Source organism: Cetorhinus maximus, chromosome 4 (genome assembly GCF_964194155.1).
Source record: "Cetorhinus maximus chromosome 4, sCetMax3.hap1.1, whole genome shotgun sequence".
NCBI classification, from domain to species: Eukaryota; Metazoa; Chordata; class Chondrichthyes; order Lamniformes; family Cetorhinidae; genus Cetorhinus; species Cetorhinus maximus.
This window is the reverse complement of record NC_135882.1, coordinates 133,054,163-133,067,743: the sequence shown is the minus strand read 5'-3', so window position 1 is coordinate 133,067,743 and position 13,581 is coordinate 133,054,163. Positions and strand designations below refer to the sequence as shown.

The 13,581-nt window shown below is 42.7% G+C and overlaps 1 protein-coding gene and 1 long non-coding RNA gene across 5 annotated transcripts in view; one reads left to right on the top strand and one right to left on the bottom strand.

Annotated features, from left to right (window-relative positions):
• The window catches only part of LOC144679909 (uncharacterized), a 30,703-nt gene extending 18,689 nt beyond the window's left edge, over positions 1-12,014 (top strand). Inside the window, exons 2-4 of the long non-coding RNA XR_013576445.1 lie at positions 5,859-5,976; positions 11,396-11,515; positions 11,691-12,014. This is a non-coding gene — a long non-coding RNA (uncharacterized LOC144679909). The remainder of the gene's footprint in view (positions 1-5,858; positions 5,977-11,395; positions 11,516-11,690) is intronic.
• Positions 1-12,716, bottom strand: part of LOC144679908 (D-serine dehydratase) — an 87,201-nt gene extending 74,485 nt beyond the window's left edge. For 3 of the 4 annotated variants that reach the window (XM_078540868.1, XM_078540867.1, XM_078540865.1), the window contains exons 1-2: positions 12,651-12,716; positions 11,046-11,213 (exon numbers count right to left, since the gene is read on the bottom strand). In XM_078540868.1, coding sequence (XP_078396994.1) covers positions 11,046-11,194 — 149 coding nt within the window. In that variant the 5' untranslated portion in view covers positions 11,195-11,213; positions 12,651-12,716. Of the gene's footprint in view, positions 1-11,045; positions 11,214-12,588 lie in introns of all 4 variants that reach the window. The other variant, XM_078540866.1, reaches the window with a different exon arrangement.
• Between the last annotated feature and the right edge of the window lie 865 nt (positions 12,717-13,581).

Sequence of the window (13,581 nt, the reverse complement as noted above, 5' to 3'; positions counted from 1 at the left end):
TTCCTAGCCTCTGACCTGCTCTTGTAGCCACAGTATTTATATGGTTAGTCCAGTTCAGTTTCTGGTCAATGGTAACCCCCAGGATGTTGATAGTGGGGGATTCAGTGATGGTAATGCCATTGAACATCAAGGGGCGATGGTTGGATTCTCTCTTGGAGGTGGTCATTGCCTGACACTTGTGTGGCGCGAATGTTACTTGCCACTTGTCAGCCCAAGCCTGGATATTGTCCAGGTCTTGCTGCATTTGGACATGGACTGCTTCAGTATCTGAGGAGTCACGAATGGTGCTGAACATTGTGCAATCATCAGCAAACATTCCCACTTCTGACCATTTGAAGGAAGGAAGATCATTGATGAAGCAGCTGAAGGTGATTGGGCCTAGGACACTACCCTGAGGAACTCCTGTAGTGATGTCCTGGAGTTGAGATGACTGACTTCCAACAACCACAACTATCTTCCTTTGTGCTAGATATGACTCCAACCAGCAGAAAGTTTTCCCCCTGATTCCCATTGACTCCAGTTTTGCTAGGGCTCCTTGATGCCACACTCAGACAAATGCTGCCTTGATGTCAAGGGCAGTCACTGTCACCTCACCTCAGGAGTTCAGCTTTTTTGTCCATGTTTCAACCAAGGCTGTAATGAGATCAGGAGCTGAGTGACACTGACAGAACCCAAACTGGGCATCAGTGAGCAGGTTATTGCTAAGCAAGTGACGCTTAATAGCACTGTTAATGACCCCTTCCACTACTTTACTGATGATTGAGAGTAGACTGATGGAGCGGTAATTGGCCGGGTTGGATTTGTCCTGCTTTTTGTGTACAGGACATACCTGGGCAATTTTCCACATAGCCGGGTAGATGCCAGTGTTGTAGCTGAACTGGAATAGCTTGGCTAGGGGTGCGGCACGTTCTGGAGCATACGTCTTCAGTACTATTGCTGGAATATTATAAGGGCCCATAGCCTTTGCAGTATCCAATGCCTTCAGCCGTTTCTTGACATCACGTAGAGTGAATTGAATTGGCTGAAGATTGGCATCTGTGATGCTGGGGACCTCTGGAGGAGGCCGAGTTGGATCATCCACTCGGCATTTCTGGCTGAAGATTGTAGTAGATGCTTCAGCCTTATCTTTTGCACTGCTGTACTGGGCTCCTCCATCATTGAGAATGGGGATATTTGTGGAGCCTCCTCCTCCTCCAGTGAGTTGTTTAATTGTCCATCACCATTCATGACTGGATGTGGCAGGACTGCAGAGCTTAGACCTGATCCGTTGGTTATTGGATCACTTATCTCTGTCTATCACTTGCTGCTTATGCTTTTTAGCACGCAAGTAGTTCTGCGTTATAGCTTCACCAGGTTGACACCTCATTTTTACGCATATCTGGTGCTGCTCCTGGCATGCCCTCCTGCACGCTTCATTGAACCAGGGATGATCCCCTGGCTCGACAGTAATGGTAGAGTGGGGGATATGCTGGGCCATGATGTTACAGATTGTGTTCTCGTACAATTCTGCTGCTGCTGATGGCTCACAGCGCCTCATGGATGCCAGTCTTGAGTTGCTAGATACGTTTTTGTATTTTAGCCTGAGTTTTCCTAATTCCTAAATGTCCAGTTATTGGAATTTCATGAGCCACTCTTAATATTTCATTTTTGTATCCAGATGGTATTACTATTTCATGTATTACCACCCAGTTTTCATCTGCCGGAATGCAAGGAGGTCTCCATTTCCTTATTAACACATTGAGAAGAATTTTCCCTCCGTCGGCGGCGGGGGGGGAAGTGCAGGAGCGGGCGCAGGCAGGCGCGCCTCCGATCGGCACCCCAAACGGGGACGCGTCGCCATTTTATGTGGGTGGGCCAATTAAGGCACAAGATACACCAGGAGATAGAAAAGGCGTGTAAGAAAGGCAAGATTACTGTGATCATGGGGGATTTCAATATGCAGGTAGACTGGGAAAAACAGGTTGGTAGTGGATCCCAAGAAAAGGAATTTGTGGAATGTCTACAAGATGGTTTTTTGGAGCAGCTTGTGGTGGAGCCCACTAGGGAACAGGCAATTCTAGATTTAGTGATGTGTAATGAGGCAGATTTGGTAAGGGAGCTTAAGGTGAAGGAACCTTTAGGAGGAAGTGACCATAATATGATAGAATTTACCCTGCAATTTGAGAGGAAAAAGCTGGAATCAGATGTAACGGTATTACAATTGAATAAAGGCAACTACAGAGGCATGAGGGAGGAGCTGGCCAGAATTGACTGGGAGATGAGCCTAGCAGGAAAGACAATGGATCAGCAATGGCAGGAGTTTCTGGAAGTAATTTGGGAGACACCGCAAAAATTCATCCCTAGGAAGAAGAAGCATACTAAAGGGAGGACGAGGCAACCATGGCTGACAAGGGAAGTCAGGGACAGCATAAAAGCTAAAGAGAAAGCATACAATGCGGCGAAGAGCAATGGGAAACCAGGGGATTGGGAAGCCTACAAAGACCAACAGAGGACAACTAAAAAAGAAATAAGGAGGGAGAAGATTAAATATGAGGGTAAACTAGTCAGTAATATAAAAGATTTCAAGAGTTTTTTTAGATATATAAAGGGTAAGAGAGAGGCAAAAATGGACATTGGGCCGCTGGAAAATGACGTTGGAGAAGTAGTAGTAGGGAACAAAGAAATGGTGGAGGAACTGAATAGGTACTTTGCGTCAGTCTTCACGGTGGAAGACACGAGTAACATCCCCAAAGTTCAAGAGAGTTGGGGAGCAGAGGTATGGTAACCATTACCAAGGAGAAGCTGCTAGGAAAACTAAAAGGTCTGAAGAGGGATAAATCACCTGGACCAGAAGGATTACACCCCAGAGTTCTGAAGGAGATAGCTGAAGAGATAGTGGAGGCGTTGGTGGTGATCTTTCAGGAATCACTCGAGTCAGGGAGGGTCCCAGAGGACTGGAAAATTGCGAATGTAACCCTCCTGTTTAAGAAGGGAGTGAAGCAAAAGACGGGAAATTACAGGCCGATTAGCCTGACCTCGGTCGTTGGTAAGATTTTAGACTCTGTTACTAAGGATGAGATTTCAGAATACTTGGAAGTGCATGGTAAAATAGGGCAAAGTCAGCATGGTTTCATCAAGGGGAGGTCATGCCTGACAAATCTGTTAGAATTCTTTGAGGAGGTAACGAGTAGGTTAGACAAAGGAGAGCCAATGGATGTTATCTACTTGGACTTCCAGAAGGCCTCTGACAAGGTGCCGCACAGGAGGCTGCTCAGTAAGATAAGAGCCCATGGTGTTAGAGGCAAGGTATTAGCATGGATAGAAGATTGGCTGTCTAGCAGGAGGCAGAGAGTGGGAATAAGGGGGTCCTTCTCAGGATGGCGGCCGGTGATAGTGGAGTTCTGCAGGGGTCAGCGTGGGGACCACAACTTTTCACTTTATACATTAATGATCTAGATGAAGGAACTGAGGGCATCCTGGCTAAGTTTGCAGATGATACAAAGATAGGTGGAGGGACAGGTAGTATTGAGGAGGCGGGGAGGCTGCAGAAGGATTTGGACAGGTTAGGAGAATGGGCAAAGAAGTGGCTAATGGAATACAAAGTGGGGAAGTGTGAGGTCATGCACTTTGGTAGGAAGAATAGAGGCATGGACTATTTTCTAAATGGGGAGAGAATTCAGAAATCTGGAGTGCAAAGGGACTTAGGAGACCTAGTCCAGGATTCTCTTAAGGTTAACTTACAGGTTGATGCGGTAGTTAGGAAGGCAAATGCAATGTTGGCATTTATTTCGAGAGGACTAGAATATGTGCTGCTGAGGCTTTATAAGGCTCTGGTCAGACCACATTTAGAATATTGTGAGCAATTTTGGGCCCCGTATCTCAGGAAGGATGTGCTGGCCCTGGAGAGGGTCCAGAGGAGGTTCACGAGAACGATCCCAGGAATGAAAGGCTTAACATATGAGGAACGTTTGAGGACTCTGGGTCTATACTCGATGGTGGTTAGAAGGATGATGGGGGATCTGATTGAAACTTACAGAATACTGAAAGGCCTGAATAGAGTGGACGTGGGGAAGATGTTTCCATTAGTAGGAGAGACTAGGACCCAAGGGCACAGCCTCAGAGTAAAGGGAAGACCTTTTAGAACAGAGATGAGGAGAAACTTCTTTAGCCAGAGAGTGATGAATCTATGGAATTCATTGGCACAGAAGGCTGTGGAGGCCAGGTCATTGAGTGTATTTAAGACCGAGATAGATAGGTTCTTGATTGGTAAGGGGGTCAAAGGTTACGGGGAGAAGGCGGGAGAATGGGGTTAAGAAACGTATCAGCCATGATTGAATGGCGGAGCAGACTCGATGGGCCGAATGGCCTAATGGTCTAAGTCAGAAGTAAAGATTCCACTACCACTCTTGGAGATTTTAAGTATTAAGTGAAAACATTTATTAACAAAATAAAACTTAAACAGGCAAGATTACAGTTACACTGTTAAATTTAGACTTACAACATTTCCCAAAAGATTTCTACTTAGCTGGACTCACAAATAAACACCCTTTTCCAGGCAACAGTCCCAACAGATTCTTAATCTATAAAACATATTAAAGCTATATTATCGCAAGGCACCCACTGTTGCTATAAGGGAGGTACTTCACAAACTTCTCTCTCCCTCTCACATGACAATGGAAACCCAAGGCTGTTAACAAAACCTGGCTTTCTGGAATAACCAGACACTTCTCTGGGGTGGCTAGAAGCTGCTTCTTTCACAAGACTGTGCCCGCACAGCACACTCTTCAAGATCACTTGGCCACACACACCTCATACAGCTTTCAATCTTTTCTTAAATACATTTTCCTCTTTCATCTTTAAACTCATTGTTTTTAACTTTCTTTTGAAAGTTACCTTTCCCAGAATCTAAAAATCTTTCATGTTGTCTTAATAGCTACCACTTTCGGGAAAAATAAACTTAATAACTTTGCTTTATTTATTTATGCTCTTTGCCAGTTGTAAAACTTAATTTTACTCTCTTTGATATTCAATAACTAAAAATTCACTCCTCATTTTTCTCCTAATGCAAATTTCGATTCATGTTGCATTTACTTCCAGCCCATGTTAGCTTGTCCATTACCACTTCAAAAATGCCTGCTTTACACCTAACCCTTTGATGATTTAAACCTTGCAGCCTGACTGTCTTCAGTCTAATTAAATTAGACACATACACACACACACAGACACACACACATACATCCCACAGTAATATTGGAAGAAATTATATTTTCGTTACACATGTTACTCGGGTAAGAATACTGAGATTCCCACCCTCGAGGTCCTGCTTTTTAATTTATTTCTTAGCTTCTGATACTCCATCAGCAAGAACACCTCCCTATTCTTCCCTATGTCATTGGTTTCAACATGGATGTTAACAACTGGTTCTTTCACCTCCCTTTTCAATTTCCTTTCTTTAATGAACTTGATGTACTAGACAGGTTTCTTACTTGAAAGAACTTGATGTACTAGACAGGTTTCTTACTTGAAAGAGATAACTTTATTACAGAGCTCTGAAGCTACATGTTTGAACCAGGTCCACGACTAGAAAGCTCTGCCCCTAAGATTACCCACGCTTAGGGCTCATTCGTCAGAACAATCACGTGACCCCCTAAAGGTAGGAGGAATGGTCAAAACCTTCAATCACGACATTTCTGCCCCCTTTAGTTTTTTTACATTTCCTATTTACAAAGAATATTTTAATCCGTGTGTGTATATATGTATATATATAAAAAATATCATATATATATATATAATATATATATATATATATATACATACACACACACAGGTCATGTGATTAAAGATTAAATCTCTGAGGTGCTTTTCTAATTCTGTTAGAGCAGCGTAGCTCTTCCACTTGAGATTCTCCCACTGGATCAACATGATCAGGAACTGCATAATCAAGCACATCCTTAGACAGTGGCAGTTCAGGATTAGGTAATTCAACAGAGACATCAGGTATGTCAATTCTAGGTCAATCTATCACCTCAGGGATTAAAGGTTCAACATCAATTACAGGTTGAATAGCTGGCTGTTGGAATGTCTCTCTACTCCTTAGATGATCCACATTTTTTGAACAATCCGGTTTTCCACTTCCACTTGGAATGACAAAGGTCCAGTTTTAGAGATAATTATACCAGGAACCCAACTAGAACCATTTCCAAAATCGCGTACAAAAACTGTATCTCCCACAGTAAATCTTTGAGCTTTGCTATGAATATCATGATTCAATTTCTGACCGCCCTGATTCTTCTCTACCTTCCCTTCTAAGTTCGGAAACACCAAACTTAACCTTGCATGAAGGTGACATTTCACCAGTAATTCAGATACTGTTGAACCTGTAGTTGCAGAGGAGTCGTACGATAATTGAGAAGAAAACATGAAAGTCGAGTTCCTAAAGTACCTTCGGATAATCTCTTCATTCCTGGTTTGAAAGTTTGCACAGCTCTTTCAGCTAACCCATTTGATGAGGGATGATATGGTGCTGTTTTAATGTGTTTAATTCCATTTAAACTCATGAATCTCTGAAATTCTGTACTAGTGAAGACAGTACTGTTATCCAACTTCCAGTCGGCCGTGTATACTAAAACATTAGTGCAGCTTTTCAATAGTTGCACTCCATGTCGGTGATCTAACTTCATATGCATCCAACCACTTAGAATGCGCATCGATGATCAATAAAACCATGGTACCTAAAAATGAACCTACATAGTTTATATGTAGTCTAACCCAGGGTCGACTAGCCACTCCGTCGGATGCAGTGGAGCTAAAACAGGCAATTTCTGTTGTTGCTGACACTGGAGACAGTGCTTGACCATGGTTTCAATGTCACTGTCTATGCCTGGCCACCAGACACAGCTTCACACGTGCATCTTAATCTTCGAAATGTCTGGATGCGTGCTGTGAAGCTCTGTCAAGAGTGGTTCTCTTCCTTGCAAAGGGATGATGGCCCTTGATCCCCACAACAAGATTCCATCTTGACAACTTAACTCTTTTACAGGCATGGAATGGTCTTATCTCTTTGGACACTGGCGAATGCAACCATCATTGCAATACCTGGTCTCGGACTTTTGACAAAATTGGATCCCTTTGTCCAATTCCTTATTTGCTTTGCACATACCAGTGAAGACTCCAAGAAATTCAACACAAAGCACAACTTCTTGTGGCACTGGAGCATGTACAATGCTATCTGGTAACGGAAGACGACCGAATGCATCTGCCTTTGCAATATGCACAGCAGGACATTGCATAAAGGTGTACTCATACGCCGATAACATCAAAGCCCAACATCAAATTCCTGCTGAAGCTATTGGCAGAATGGTTTTATCCTCATTAAATAACACATTAGTGATTTATGGTCCAACACTATGGCGAAATGTCGTCCATGTACTGATGGAATTTCTTCACTCCAAATATTACTGATAAACCTTCCTTTTCAAGTTGTGAATAACCCTTCTTAACCGCAGAGAGGGTTCTGGAGACATAGCCTATTGGCCTTTTGGAACCATCTTCCATCCTTTGTGACAACATAGCTCCCACACTGTAAGGAGATGCGTCACAAGTTAATATTAATTATTTTGATGGGTCATAATGTACTAGTAGACATGATGAGTGTAATAGCTTCTTGACTTTTGTAAAGGTGTTGACAAGTTTGGCAAGAAGCAACTGTAATAACTTATCATGCCCAAAAAAGACAAGATCAGTGACACTGGCAGGAGAGGGCACCTCTTTGATTGCCCTGACTTTCTCCTCTATTGGATGCAACCCTTTGGCATCCACTAGGTGACCCAAGTAAGTGACTTCTGGCACTTGGAATGTACATTTCTCTTTCTCCAATCGTACTCCAGCTTCTGAAAACCTTCTTAAAACCTGTTCTAGATTGGCCAAATGTTCAGCTTCCATTGATCCTGTAATCAGGAAATCATCCAGGTACACTACTACTTGGGGGAGTGCTTGCAATGGGCTTTCCAAGGTCCTTTGGAAGGTTGCACATGTAGATGTTACAGCAAAGGGTAAGTGTGTATAATGGTACATGCCCTTGTGCTTGTTGAAGGTTACATACCCGCTAGACATGCTATCCAGCTCTCGCTGTTGGTATGCATGGCTCATGTCCAGTTTGATGTAGGATTTTCCTCCAGCTAGCTTAGCGTACAGATCATCAATCCTCATAGGATATTTATCTAATTTAGCAGCCTTGTTCACAGTTAATTTGTAGTCCCCACAAATCCAAATAGTTTGATCTGGTTTCATCATAGGGACTATGGGTGCTGCCCATTTCAAAAATTTGACTGGCTGGATGATGTCTAGATTCTCTAAGCAGCCCAATTCTGCAACCACCTTCTCCTTTAGGGCATAAGGCACAGGTCTGGCCTTAAAAAACCGGGCTATCACCTCCGAATCTACATATATTTTTTGCTTGTAAGCCTTTTATCTTTCCCAATTCACCACGAAACACACTGTCATACTTCCTTAATAGCTCAGGAATTCCTCCTGTTCTCACTTCAAATATTTCTAACCAGTTGTGCTTAATATTTTGTAACCAATCGTGGCACAGAAAACTAGATCCTTCACCTGTCATAATGATCACTGGAAGCTGGGCTGTCTGTTGCCTATAGGATACAGGTACTGTGGTGATGCCCTTTAGCTGTATCGACTCTCTATTGTAGGTCTTCAGTTGAGCCATGGTTTTCTCCAGATTCAGTGGCTGGGTACCTTTATTTTGGTATTTAAATGTGTGTTCTCCTACCACTGTAGCCAAGGCTCCCATGTCTACCTCTATGGCTAGAGGCTTCCCATTCACTTAAGGGTGACGGTTATTGGTTCGGTTTTAAAATAAAGGCAAAATACTGCGGATGCTGGAAATCTGAAACAAGAACAAAAAATGCTGGAAAAACTCAGCAGGTCTAACAGCATCTGTGGAGAGAAAGACAGAGTTAACGTTTCAAGTCCGTATGACTCTTCTTCAGAGTTCTGAATATGAGTCATATGGGCTCGAAACATTGGTTCAGTTTTTACTACTTTGACATTGTATAGGGAATAGATATCAGTATCAGCAGCTTCTGGTACTGTTATATTGTGCACTTCAATCATCTTGGTCTGCTGTCTGATTGGCTGTCTCGATTTCGTTCTGCATTGTTTTATTGCGTGCCCCTTTTCGTACCAGTAATGGCATTCTGCCTCCTTAAATCTGCAGGTTTCTGGTACATGGTCACCCCCACATCTGTAACAGATTGATTTCTGAATCGCTGTTGAGATGCTTTCACTATGCCTTTTCGTTTTTCGATCAGCAGAGACTCTTTCCTGCTTTGTGACTGTCTCTCTGGCTTTCGCGTCACACCCAGCAGTAGGTTCCCACCCCAACTGAAGAACAGTGCAATATTGCACACTCTGTAAAGCCTGCGAGTGTCTCTCAGCACTGTCCATTGCTAGTGCTATTTCCATGGCACACTTCATTTCAATGTTAGCTTCTGTAAGTACATGGTGCTGAATGGCATTGTCGTGAACCCCACAAACCAACCAGCCCTGCGACATGTCATTGAGTGTATTGCTGAAGTTGCAGTGCTCAGTCAACTGCTTCAACTTCGCTATATAAGTTGCGATGGACTCTCCCAGGGGCCTTACTCTGGAGTTGAACTTAAATCTCTGCATAATTACCGATGGCTTCAGCTGAAAATGCATCTTCATGAGGTCTACCAATTCGTTAAAAGATTTAGAATTGGGCACATTTGGGGCTATCAGACTACGGATGGGGTTATATGTTTTGCTACCACAGACACTTAAAAGAATTGCTTGCTGCTTCTCCTCTGCGGTTATTTCATTTGCCATGAAATAAAAATCTAGGCACTCTATGTACTGGCTCCAGTGTTCCTTGAACGAGTCATAAGGGTCGATTCTGCCGAACAGTGGCATGACTGGTGAGCATACTTTTCTTTCTTTCCTTAAGAATTCATGTACTCACATTCATAGCATCAGAGCTATTTATCCTCGTCGCTAGATATAATGAACTTGATGTACCGGACAGGTTTTTTACTTGAAACAGTTAACTTTATTGCAGAGCTCTTTTAGAAGCTACATGCCTGAACCGGGTCCGTGACTAGAAAGTTCTGCCCCTAAGTTTAGCCATGCTTAGGACTCATTCATCAGAACAATCACGTGACCCCTAAAGGCAATAGGATAAGTTATACCTTCAATCACTACACATTATACCTTCAATCACTACACTTTCAGACCATTTTAAGGCATCCCTTATTCTGCTAGCATGCAGGTAAGCCACATACCCTCTTAGATTCTCTGCAGAGAATACAGTCCATCCTCCTAATTATTCAATGCCCTATAACTGCAATCATTCTATTTTGCTGCACTCTTTGAACTGTCTCCTGATCCACAGTGCCTAGATTAATATTCTGGCTATCTATTCCAGTTTTCATCCTTATACACTTGGGTGACAAGTACTTCGCACCTGTTGGACCTGTAGATCAGTTTCTGTGATTCCTCTTTCTTTGGCTCCAATAAGTACCCCTTACTCTACTGACTCGCAGTCACATACTCTTCTACCTGTGCCTGCATCTCCCTATGTGATGTGACTGTGTTTTGGAGTAAGCTATCTAGATATTCTTCCTGCTCTTTTACTTGTCAAAATGTTTCCAACTTGTGCTCCAGGTCAACTATGCTAAGCCAGAGTGACTCAAGAAGTAGCCATTTTCCACATGTGTAGTGCTGCCTACCTGTACATATGTGTTTACGTAAGTGCTTACTTGTATGTGTATTTCTTTGTATATCTGTACACACAGACATGTGTTTACACCTATATGTGTGTGCCTTTGTGTGCATTTGTGTGCCTGAGTATGCATGTCTATGCATATTTGAGTGTGTGCATGGGTGCACATATGACTGCTGCAATGATATGCACATGAACAGCCTGGGCATTTGGGTGGTGCACCTTTAGAACTGACCCCAGCAACCATTTGTACCTTTAGGAGCAGAGGAGAAAATTAGAACAGAAATCTTAGTGAGCTAAAGGTACTTACAGAGTTTTGTGAGTTTTCATGTGTGGTCGGAGTTGAACTCCTAGGGCCTGGCATCGTTCAATCATTCGTCTGGCATTATTTTCAACTTTCTGGATATCGACAGTGAATGCAGGGGTCAAAAGTTGCTGAACTGACACTACAGAAACCATGCTCTTTCAGCTCCAAACCCTGTAAGATAAAAGCCCCAATCCTGGTCAGTGACAGGCAGCACCCAACCCTAGTGTTCCCAGGTCTGATTGGAAGAGGGAGAAAAACAAAGTTAATGATTCACTGAAATGTTAACTGCTTTTTTCTCCACAAATGCTGCCTGGCCCGTTGAGTAATTCCAACATTTCCTGTTTTTATTTCAGATTTCCAGCATCTGCAGTATTTTCGCTTCTGATTGGAGATGGTTCCATCACATGACCTCCAACGGTTCTGCACCCAACATGAGCTGCCTGACATTGCCATCTTGTCATGCTAATCAGAAAGTAAATAGACTTTTTGTTATTTGACTGCGTGATTTTTGATTGTCAAACAGACAACCTCTTTCTCCCCAACTACAACATTTTTATAACTATTATAACAAAAATGTTAAAAGAAAATGGCAAAGAAAAACACAAATTCTGAAATGCCCCATTGATTTTTCTTCCCACTTATTCACAGTGCTATTCTGGAGGTTAATCTTCAATTCTTGGATACTCCAAGACAATCAAAGGTGAATACATCAGCACCGACCTAGCAATGACCCACCATAACCACTGGCCTTTTAAGATGACAAGAAAGCAGACAAGAATATAGCACATTATCCACTCTTAGGTTGCTCTAGCTCCACACCAATGTGGCCAACTCTTAACTGCCCTTTGAAGTGGCCTAGCAAGTCCAACTCAATGATGGGTAATAAATGCCAGCCTCAGGCAACGCCTACACCCTGAGAATGAGAAATATAGAAAAGGAACAAATGTCAGAAATCTGAAATAAAAACAAAGAATTGTCAGAATACACAAGTGTTCAATCACCATCTGCATAGACAGAAGATAAGTTAATGTTCTGGGTGTGCAGCCCTCACTAGAAATGAAAGATAGATGGGCATTTTAGTAAGGTTGTAGTGGCAGAACAAGTTGCAAAGACCATTAATAAGGCATACGGGATTGTTAGCTAGATTGTTAGTTAGTAGATGCTCGAGTACTAAAGCAAGGGAAGTGCATCTCTCCAAGCTGCTTGCTGCTCGCCAGTCTAGTTCCCACCCAGAATGAGAGTGAAGAGGGCACAGAATGGATCCTTATAGGTGAATACTTCCACTTCTGAGGCATAGAAGGGAGGGAGTGTCTTTGGAGGGTCTTGTGTTCAGGGAAAGGGGAGTCAAGAGAGAAGTCTAGGGTAGAGGGCCATAACTTTCCTGGTGGAGCTCAAGTGAGCCTGCTCCTCATAGCTCAAATCGATGAAGAGTTTGCACTTGGCCGAGGTATCTGGTCCCCACAGCATAACATCCCAGAAAGTGTCAGGAGACAAAGAGAAAATTGGCGTCAAATAAAGTCTTACACATCCAAAATACATAAACTACCATTAAAAAGAAGATTAGGCTAGGTTTCCATTTTGTTAAAACTCATTTGCTAGATGTATTACTTTTTCACTTCTTGGAGTTTGCTCAATTCCGTGCGTTTCTTCAGAGGTTCAAAGGTTCAACAAATCAAGGGATCGTCCATAAATTGAAAAAAACCTCAAAAAGCTGAATCTAAAGAAATGAGATTACAGAAAGATCGCACAAATAGCAAATAAATAAACAATTAATGCTTTTGGTGGTATTGCCTCTAGGATAAGTATTGGGACACCAGAAGAACTCTGTTGCTGTTACTGAAGTGGTACCAAGAGACCATCATCAGCAACTTATATTTATAAAACATATTTAACATAATAAAATGCCCTAGGGTGCATCAGAGGAGCATGGTAAAGCAAAATTTGACACTGAGCTACATAAAGCAATATTAGGGCAGATGGGCAAATACTTGGTCAAAGTGTTAATTAGCATCTTAAAGGAGGAAAGAGAGGTGGAGAGGTTTAGGAATTCCAGAACTTAGAGCCTAGACAACTGAAGGTGGGCTACCAATGGTGGAGCAATTCAAATCGGGGTTTTCAAGAGGTCAGAATTAGACGAACACAGAGGCCTCGGTAGGTTGTGGGGCTGATTGTAGAGATAGTGAGGTGTGATGTTATGAAAGGATTTGAAAAGGAAAATGAGAATTTTAAAATCATATGCCAAGGCCCATGTGAGCACAAGGGTGAGGTCAACGGAACTTGGGGCGAGTAAGGAGATGGGAAGCAGAATTTTGGATGACTTCAAGTTTACAGAAGCTAGAATGTGAGAGACAGCCAGGAGCATATTGGAATAGTCAAGTCTAGAGGTAATAAATACAAGAATAAATGTTCTGCAACAGATGAACTGAGACAGGGGCGAAGTTGAAAGGTGTTATAGAGATGGAAATAGGCACTCTTACCGATGCTGTGAATGGAACTAGGTGAGTGCAGTCCTACCCAGTTGGATGACAGTGGAGGGGCA